The sequence below is a fragment of the Camelus dromedarius genome, chromosome 8, assembly GCF_036321535.1.
Source record: "Camelus dromedarius isolate mCamDro1 chromosome 8, mCamDro1.pat, whole genome shotgun sequence".
Taxonomy (NCBI): domain Eukaryota; kingdom Metazoa; phylum Chordata; class Mammalia; order Artiodactyla; family Camelidae; genus Camelus; species Camelus dromedarius.
Window position 1 is genome coordinate 20,903,860 of NC_087443.1, and position 9,875 is coordinate 20,913,734.

At 53.8% G+C, this 9,875-nt stretch overlaps 1 protein-coding gene across 1 annotated transcript; it reads left to right on the top strand.

Annotated features, from left to right (window-relative positions):
* The first annotated feature begins 1,305 nt into the window (after positions 1-1,305).
* On the top strand, positions 1,306-5,861 carry GDF2 (growth differentiation factor 2). The gene is made up of 2 exons (XM_010998717.3): positions 1,306-1,711; positions 4,107-5,861. The coding sequence occupies exons 1-2, from the start codon at positions 1,366-1,368 to the stop codon at positions 5,054-5,056; spliced, it is 1,296 nt and encodes a 431-aa protein (XP_010997019.2). The 5' UTR covers positions 1,306-1,365; the 3' UTR covers positions 5,057-5,861.
* The last annotated feature ends 4,014 nt before the right edge of the window (positions 5,862-9,875 follow it).

Consider the following 9,875-nt stretch of genomic DNA (forward strand, 5'->3'; position numbering starts at 1 on the left):
TCCTGAACCTGCTCAGCTTACTGCAACCCCTCCCAAGGGCCCCACCAGCTTGGAAAAACTCCGTGTTCAAATCCTCTTTAGAGTAGACCCCTAGAATATTTTTATGCTCATTCTTTGCTGTGGTCGAACCCACATGCAATGGAAATGGACAGGGTCTAAGTGTGGGCAAGCTGCTTTTAAAATAACAGATCCTGGGGCCTCCCAGGCCCTGACTGGGCCCTCAGGCAGGGGGAACATCTTCTGGGCATGTAATGGCCTCAGAGCTGCACCCCCCCCCACCCCAACTTTGTCTCCCAGATGACAAGTGTGGCCCAGGCTGACATGACCAAAGGTTTCCCCCCACCCCACCCCCCCGACCAGTGACAGAGCTCTCCTGGGGTCCCCAAGCCAGCAGGCCTCAGTGTGTAAGTGGTGTTTTCACACAGCAGGTCAGGGAGGGGCAGGGCTTCCTCCCCAGCTCCCATCTCAGTCACACCCGGGGTGGAGAAGTGGCAGCCAGAATACAGCCACCCAACTGACTGAGTCTCACGGTGACCTCTGTGACGTTCAGCACAGAATCCCCTTAAATCCTTAAAACTCTCTTCTGAACCAGAGGCTCAGAGAGGCTTGCTCCAGGTTGAATCACTGAGGGAGCTGAGACTTGAACCCGTATTTGGCCTGACTGCAGAGTCTTCATCATCTCACTAATTCCATGCACTACATCCACCCATGATCTCTAAGGCTCAGGAACTTGCTTGACAAATGAGAAACCAAGGCACAGAACGCTTAGCCACAAATGCACATTCTGGTTCCCCGGGAAGCAGGCCTCTTATTAACACTGACAAGTAAGGTCCCCACCCCGCCACCCACCCCAGGTCCCAGTTAGCTGAGGTCTTCTGGGAGTTTCCTGCTGTTGTTTCTATATTTGGAGGACTTTTTGGTCTTATTGGCTTCCTGGATTCTTTATTTCCGTGGCCCAGGAGAGGAAGCATATGTCACCCTGTCTGGAGATGCTTCTGAACAGAGCTGGCAAGGAAATGAGAAAGGATCCTAATGAGAGGGCGATAACCCCATGGAGAAATTCAGATTCTTTGCAGCAGGCCGTGTCCTTCCCACAAGCCCTGTGTGCTCGTGAGATGTTTATAGAGCCTTCATTAAGGGAGAGCTCCCTTAGATAAGAGGCCGAGCGCAGCATCGAGGGCCAGATAAGAACAAGTGGGGGGCAATTCGGGGACGGCGGGTGAGAGCCTGTGAACTGGCGGGGGTGCTCGGTGCAGAGCGTGGGCAGGACAATGCGGGCTGGCTCCTTCCGGCCTCCTCCCCGAACCCGCTAACCCACCGCGGCTGCCGCACGCAGTCTCCCGTGCAGGGCGAGAGCATCCCAAGATGTGCCGCGGGGCGCTCTGGGCGGCCCTGCCCGTGCTCTCCCTGCTGGCCTGCTCCGCGCAGGGGAAGCCGCTGGAGAGCCGGGGGCGGGCGTCGGTCGGGGGAGATGCGCACCGCCTGCTAGGGGGGCCCGGAGGTGAGCAGGATGGGGGCACCTTCGACCTGAGGATGTTCCTGGAGAACATGAAGGTGGATTTCCTGCGCAGCCTCAACTTGAGCGGGGTCCCTTCCCAGGACAGAACCCGAGCCGAGCCGCCGCAGTACATGATCGACCTGTACAACAGATACACCACGGACAAGTCGTCCACTCCCGCCTCCAACATCGTGCGCAGCTTCAGCGTGGAAGGTAGAGTCGGCTCCGTCGGGGCGCCCCGGGTGGGGACGGGGGACTCAGTGGTCCACTGCTGCGTCTTGCCCGGTATGGTGGCCGCTGGACCCGTGGGGCTCCTTAAGTTTCTATTTAAATTAATTTCAATGAAATGAAATCAATAGCTTAGTTCTTTAGTTTCACTAGCTTGGATGCAAGTGCTCAGCAGTCATGTATGCCTAACGGGGACCCTATAGGACAGCGGAGATTATAGAACACTTCAATCTTTGCAGACAGTTCTTCTGGACAGCTCTGCCCTAGAAGATTCTCCCTCCCTAGGCCCAATGCCAAGTTTAATGTGTTAGGTGCCAGCTCCCCTTCGTCCATCCCTGCCCCACTTCCCCATTCCTGTGCTGACCCCTTCCTACTTAGACACAGACAATTTATTTAGCCTCCAACCAACTGGCATTTTTTTAAACACTGAATGAATGTCTATTTCACTCTCAGCAAAAGGTGTTTCAAATTCTGAGAAATTCCTCCAAGATAGAAACATGGATGGGCAACTTATTTCCTAAATATAAAATAATTTCCCTGATTTAGGAGGACTGGATGATAACAGACGTCAGCATAGGGTGTACATCCACTAATCCACACAATGGAGGTGAAACGGCCTTGCGAGCAGGGAAGCCAAGGCTCGTCCACCCTGAGGGGACCTGTCCAGTTCACATATTAGCTAAGCTGCTGGATTCTGACCCAGGCCCACCTGCCTGCAACACTCAGACTTTTCCTGCAGCTGCAGCCTCTCTCTAACCAGCCAGGCACACAGGGCCTCTTCCCTCTTGAGCGCAAGACCAGCAGACTCCTAACAGGTGGACGCCCCATCTAAAGGAGGCTGCGGTCATGCTGCGTGCCCAGCGAGGCTGTATTTTCTGATGGCCCAAAATGAGAAAAATATGGATTTTACATGGACTTGCCTGAATTTTAAAACATTGACCATTTTTTTAAAAATGCAGTTTGCAGGTCCCACAGATACTGCCAGCCTCTCAACTGTGCCCACGGGGCACATCTGTAACCTCTGCTTTGGGGGAAAGCCCGGCTTTTTTGGCTGGATCTAATCACCAAATCCCATAGTCTGGGAGTCCAGCGTGTGGAGACATCTAAGTGACCCCTCCCCCCAGGACTGTCCATGTCCCGGACACAATGCACCCATCATAGGCCCCGCTGGCTACTCACATAGGCCGTGGTGGCTCTGCAAGAGCTAGAATGGCACACCCACACTGGGTGAGGGGACACAGAGGGCTGTGTGAAAGCCACGGGCTTGGGATGGCAGGGCATGCACAGGTACGGAAGATGGTCTGGGGAGGACCCAGAAATATTGACTGAGCATCTGCAATGAGTCATGGACAGTGTTGGGTTAAGTTCCATGTGCCATCTTGTCGAAGCCTTACACCAACCCTGGGAGGCAGGGTGGATGAGCCCCCATTCTACAGATGAGGAAACTGAGGCCCAGAGAGACTCAGGACTTCTCCAAGTTCACACGTCTGGAGGGGAAGAGTCAGGACTGGTACCTCCTTCTGTCAGACACAGCCCGGTTTCATGGCAGCACACAGTCTGCCCTCATGTTGGCATGTAGTAGGTGCTCACAAAATACAACTCCTCTTCCCTTTTTGTGACCGAGCCACGGATAATAGAGATGAGCTAATGGCTATGTATCAGCCAGAGAGCGGAAAAGTGAGAGCCCTGGGGCGAAAAGGCAAGCTCCATTTATGCCTAATGGGACCTGCCGTTGACGTTAAGATACTTTTTTCCTCAAACAAAAAAAATGACCCACTTTGGTTTCGCTCTGAAGTTACTGTTCTGAATGGTTTTTACATCTTTTCGATGCTCAGATTTTTAACATCGTTGTAATGTTGGAATTTCCCCTGCTGGGATCTTTCCTTTAAAATCATACACTCAGGATCCACAATCTGAGGCTGACAATGTGCTTTGCTGTTTTGTTTATTTGGTTCTTTTCTTTTTTTTTTTTTTTTTAAAGTGAGGATCTTTACAGGATGTGTGCAGTTTGGCAGTTAAACACCCTAAATCCCAGTTTCCACATCTGTAAAAGTAGAATAATAACGAGATCCTCCCAGGATCAGTGCGAAGAGAACAGTGAAATAAAGGACACAGAGCTCCTAGTGTAATGCTGGCAGCAGAGTGATGCCCTGTCAACAGCTGGACCTGTCCACTCCAGTGCAGGGTATTGCCCGCTTCTGTTTTTCTTTGGAAGATGCCAAATGTACCATTTACAATCCCGTTCTACATTAAGGGCTTAAGTGGCACCAGATAACGTCATCCTGGATGCCCTTCCACCCAAGCCATGAGTCTCAGCTTTGGTGTCATGAAAACAGACCCTCCCAGCAGAGGTGACCGTCACCATGTATTTGCATTTCAGATGCCGTCTCTGTAGCCGCCACAGGAGACTTCCCTTTCCAGAAACACATCTTGCTCTTTAACATCTCCATTCCCAGGCATGAGCAGATCACCAGGGCTGAGCTCCGACTCTACCTCTCCTGTCAAAGTCACGTGGGCTCCTCCCACGAGCTGAAAGGGAACATGGTCATTTATGACGTTCTGGATGGAGCCAACGCCTGGGATGCTTCGGAGGGAACCAAGACCTTCCTGGTGTCCCAGGACATCCGGGACGAGGGCTGGGAGACCTTGGAGGTGTCCGGTGCCGTGAAGCGGTGGGTCAGGGCGGACTCCACCAAGAGCAAAAATAAACTGGAGGTGACCGTGGAGAGTCACAGGAAGGGTTGTGACAAGCTGGATATCAGTGTCCCCCCAGGCTCCAAAAACCTGCCTTTCTTCGTCGTCTTCTCCAATGACCGCAGCAATGGGACCAGGGAGACCAGGCTGGAGCTCAGAGAGATGATCAGCCACGAACAGGAGAGTGTGCTCAAGAAGCTGTCCAGGAACGGCCCGGTGGAGGCAGGTGGGAACAGGGACGAGGAGGAGGAGGGCGTGGAAGGCCACGTGGCCGCAGGATCGTCTTTAGCCAGACGGAAGAGGAGTGCTGGGGCCAACAACCACTGTCAGAAGACCTCGCTGCGGGTGAACTTCGAGGACATCGGCTGGGACAGCTGGATCATCGCGCCCAAGGAGTACGATGCCTACGAATGTAAAGGCGGCTGCTTCTTCCCCCTGGCTGACGACGTGACCCCGACGAAACACGCCATCGTGCAGACCCTGGTGCATCTCAAGTTCCCCATGAAGGTGGGCAAGGCCTGCTGTGTGCCCACCAAACTGAGCCCCATCTCCATCCTCTACAAGGACGACATGGGCGTCCCCACCCTCAAGTACCACTACGAAGGGATGAGCGTGGCAGAGTGTGGGTGCAGGTAGTGCTGGACCAGGCGGGGGATGCAGGATGTGGGGGGTCCTAATGAGAGGTCCTGTGTCCCCCTGGGTGTGACAGGGACTAAGTCCACCTGCAGTCAGCCCAGAGGAGGAAATGGAGCCACCAGGTCCTAGAGGTAAAGGCCCACTCTCCCTCTTACCGCCTGCCTCCAAGCACACACCACTGGGTTGAACGGCAGGGGAAGGGGATGGTAACAGGAAGCGGGGGTTGGGGGAGAAGAGGAAAGCCTGAAAGCATCGTTGGGGTGGAAGGGGAGCTGAAGAAAAGGGAATAAGAGGAAAAATAATCCAGAGTCGGCAAAAAACCGAGCAAAAATGCAGGAGATGTGCAGAATTGAATGGAAATTAAAGGACGCGAGAGAGATGGGGTTTATTGCAGTAACCTCAGGGAGCAAGGGGGAGAGCAAGAGGACGTGTCCTCCACACCCACTTCACCTTACCCCCACAGCCCGGGAGATGGGCTTTATGACTCCCAATTCACACACGCAGAAACCAAAGCTCAGGCAAATCAAGTATCAGTCAATGGCATGATTCCAACCTCCATGGGTCTGTCGATCCGCAAAGCCCAGGAGCTCGCCGTTACCCCACTGTGGTTTAGCAGGTCCCCTTGTCACTAAAGACAGTTAGACTGTGGGAGGCGGGGAGCAGGGAGCAAACTGGACAGAACCCAGCCAGTACCCAACAGTACGACTGGGCTGCTTGGCCCACTCAGCGTAAACTTCAGACTGCGCCGCACCTGTGCTGAGTCAGCGTCCAAAAGTGCTTTTGAAGATGACCCCGGAGGACTGAAAACTACCCCCAAAACCAGCTGCAGGATGGAGAGTGTGCAGAATAGAAGCCCTTGGGCTGCAGTGAACACTGTGCCCAGGGGTACTTCGACCCGCTGGCAAAGAGCTTGTGCGACCTGTGGTTCATACAGGGTCCCCTGCTGCCGTGGACTCACACGTGGACGAGGTGGTTTTGGAGGGGTGGGCACAGTTGACTCTGAGGGATGGCGCAGCCCGTGGCCTGTGTCTGTGCAGCTACTTATTCTGCATAACCAGCTCACCAGCACCACACACCTGTGAGCGCCCCTCCCACAAGGACTCCACAGGAGACAGGACCCGCGTTTGAATTTGTTGGAATAAATGCACTCTTGCTTTGGTATTTGCAATGTCCCTACTTTTAGTCCTTGGTGACATGTAGTGATGTCATGGTGACTCAAGTGATGACATCCAGTCTTTCGGGGTGAGGGCTCCCGGCCACGGAAGAATTCCGGTCCTTATTGGCCGAAGTCGGTTCTGCCTGGACCAGCCGGCTTTCTTAAGTAACGTGCGTCCAGCCCCTGTCCTGGGCTTGGGCTTTGGGACCAGACTCAGCCCCCACTGACCCCAAGGGAGGACCTCTGACTCTCAAGGTCACACACAGAATGGGGTGGAGTGAGGAGGAGTCTGGAAGCGGTGACGATTCCACTCCATGGCCCTTCTGACCACTGGCCAGAGCAGACGCTATAGAAGGCCTGGAGAGACCCGGGCCTTTCCTGTTGGTTGAAGCTCCCAGAATTTTTTTTTAAAAAAATGGTTTGTGTTAAATGTTTACATGGAACCAATGAACAGCTTTAACACAAAACTACAATAAAGCATTATTGTTTAATTACTGGAGTTACAAAAAATACTAAATACAAAAAATTCCTGGTACGACAATGTTGCTCAATCACCAAGATGGATGACAGACAACTTTTAGTCCTGGTGGTGTACTTCTGTGCCTGCGTCAAAGTTTCACTTGGAAATAAAGTCAAATGTCTAATGGGTGGCTTTTCTTAATTGTGAGACCTGGGCTCGTGGTCCCCTAGCCCCACACCTTGCCCACCCCTCCCTACAGGCTCTGGGGGAGAGGAGGGGCGCGGGGTAGGGGGGGTGACAGGTGTGGGCAGTGTCTCTGCAGGTGAGTGCACACATCCGTGTAAGCGCACACGTGTGGGTGTAATTGTGAGCGTGAATATTTGCAGGTGGGAAATGACAGTCAGCCCTGTGCCTTGACCTCCCCATGTCAGGGGAGGGAGGCCAAGCTCTGGCTATGAGACACATCTGCCCCTAAGTCATGTCTGCCGGTGTCCTGAGGCCCGTATGTCTCTTCCAGCATCTGCTCCCTCTGTGTCCCTGCTCAGAAACCCAGCTCCAGTCAAATACCATCAAGGCCACTCCCTGTTCTCAGCCCTCGGGTGACAGTGTGGCTGCCCCACTCCCAGCTCCACAGCCCAGGTCCGCCTTCCGTGAAGGCCCAGCTTTAGTGTTGTCCCCTCGGATCTCAATCCTAATGCCCCACCTCTGATCTTCTTGGCTCTAAGGGGCACTGTGGTGCTTCTGTCCCACAGTCGTCACTGGCCTGGTGTAAGGACCTGCGGACTGACCTCTTGTCTTGAGCCGTCTGTGGCACCAGGTCCTGTGGGGGCACGGCCCAAGAGCCTCCGGCCTCCATCACTCCCTGGAAGCCCGACATGGCCTGTGGCTTTGGACAGATAGATGTGCTGGGAGAGAACTCGCCAGGAGAGCCAGAGAAACACCCCCTGGTTCCCATTTCACTGGGTGCTCCTTCCCACCAGACCCTCCAAAGCTAGTTCACCCCCTCAATCAAGTCAGAGAATGAAATCCAACAGCGCCATCCGCTGGACACTCTGCGAGGCAACCAATTCACCCTCTGCCTGATGACCGCCACCGTCCCTTCTGCAGTGTTTCCTGAAGCCTTTTCACGTTTGTCAGGGTGGGGATGTGAGTGCTGTTGCTGGGATCAAAGAGCTGAAGCCCAGAGAAAAGACGAATTGTTGGGGTCAACCGCTGGCCCCTGCCCCTCACGTGACCTACCCTCCAGGCCAGGAGCAAGGGAAGAAAGAGAGATGCTCAGGGATGCTGAGCAGAAAGTCACGGGCAGACGCAGAGACAGTGAGATGGGGTGGGACACAGAGACTTTGAAGGGATCCAGAGAGGAAGCTGGCAGCGCCCCGAGCACCAGGCAGGCTTGGAACTTGCACTCACCTGGCGGCCACAGAATAATCAACGTGTTTTCCCCTACTTTTACCAATGAGGAGATGGAGGCCTCACACTTTGCTCAGAGCCACCAGCCAGGAACTGCTGGAGCCAGGATTTGAACCCCTGTTGTGATGCCCAGCTTACTTTCTCTCTGCTCTCCTGGCCTCTGTCCTAAATTCTTCCTCAAGGTCAAGGTCATAGTCACACTAACAGGAAGAATCAAAGCTACAGCATAAGACAGATGCACCAGACGGGGCTTGTGCTCTCCTGAGCAGACGCTGCCCTCCTGTGGTCACTGCCCGTCTTGTCCTGCGATGTAGGGTCCTCTGGTCAGCTGGGCACAGATGGGGTGTTATTCTCTGGTGAAGGAAGGAGGGGACGGAAATCCTTCTATTCTTTGGTTGGTTTGGGAGTGAATAAACTGGTGCTGAGAGTGTTGGTTCGGGGTGGTTAAAATTAAGTGAGGGTTTTGTTTGGGTTTGGGGGGTAATTTTTAGTCTTTTAAATTTTTTTTCCAATTTTAAAAGACAGAAAGAACAGCATATGGCTAGATCCATGTCCGTTCCCTCCTCCCTTCTCCCATGGGCTCTGTGCTGGCGTGTACCTGTTATCTCTTACTCACCTGTCAGCGCTTACAGAGTGATGAGATGGACAGATGGGGCAGAAACATTTTCAAAGTCAGCTTGAACTTCCCATCTTTTGGTGTCTGAACCCCACTGCACACACCGACGACTCTCCTTGGTCAGGGAGGGGTGGGGGTCACCCAGGGCACTTGGAAGCATCAGCACAGTGGAAACAGGAGGCCACTGGCTGTCCAAGCCAAACGAGACTGCACCAGTGACCCACAACAGCAGACACAGAAGAGGAGACCCAGCTCGCAAAAGCATGAAGCTGCAGGCATTTTTAAAATCCCTGACAATGTCCAAGGTGCAGCCTCCCTGTGGGAGCCGGAGAGCATGGCTGGGTCTGCGCAGCTGCACAGGGAGTGTGTGAGCTCCGTGGTCCTCTCAGGACCCCAGGATCACACTCACATTCAGGAGGCCATATTGGGTCCCACCCCACAGTGGGCAGGGCTTGGACAGCCTGTTCCTCTGGCTCAGTGACCATCAACCTGGTTTGCCTGTGATGGTCCTGGTTTATGCCTGTTGTCCACCTATAATTGAAATTAGGACCTGTCTGGATAACAAATTATGTGTTGTCACAGTCAGGGACACAGAGAGCAGCTGGGGCTGGAAAAGCACGAGGTGTGGGGTTGCCTGGCCTGGGCTCAGGTCCTGACAAGGTCACTCACTGGCTCATGGTCACATCAAGGGACACTGGCTCACCAAGTCTTGATGTCTTTGCTTATCACCCCCAAAATGACATACAAATGCTGCCTAGGGACTTAGGAAAAGTCCGTTTCGGTCCTTGCTTCTTTTTCTGAGCCACTTCCACCTGCAGGTGCCCTCCCCATGCACACACCGGAAGTCCTCCCTGTGCCGGGCACCCAAACCTGAAATGTAACCAGACACCCGAGAACTGCAGACAACTCTCCACTTCCCTGATTAGCCTGGACCCCGTGGCCTCACAGAGAAGATCCTGATGCCTGTTAATTATTGGGGTTCAGACATATACAGACATGTCTGATGGACCTGGGAGAAATGAGAGAAAGAAACGCAAGAAGAATGGCGAAGTCATGGAGGAAAATGGTTCCCAGGCGAACCTGCCAGTAGATTTCCAAGGCTGTGTTCCTTTAACCACCCCCACCACTCTCACACCTCTGCGTTATCCCATCTTATCCCGTGGATTCCCATGGGGTG

Excerpts from the sequence above, each read along its gene's own strand:
- GDF2 (XM_010998717.3), top strand. The coding sequence starts at position 1,366 with ATGTGCCGCGGGGCGCTCTGGGCGGCCCTGCCCGTGCTCTCCCTGCTG. Across the intron at positions 1,712-4,106 it reads GCGCAGCTTCAGCGTGGAAG|ATGCCGTCTCTGTAGCCGCC; the intron begins GTAGAGTCGGCT and ends TTTGCATTTCAG.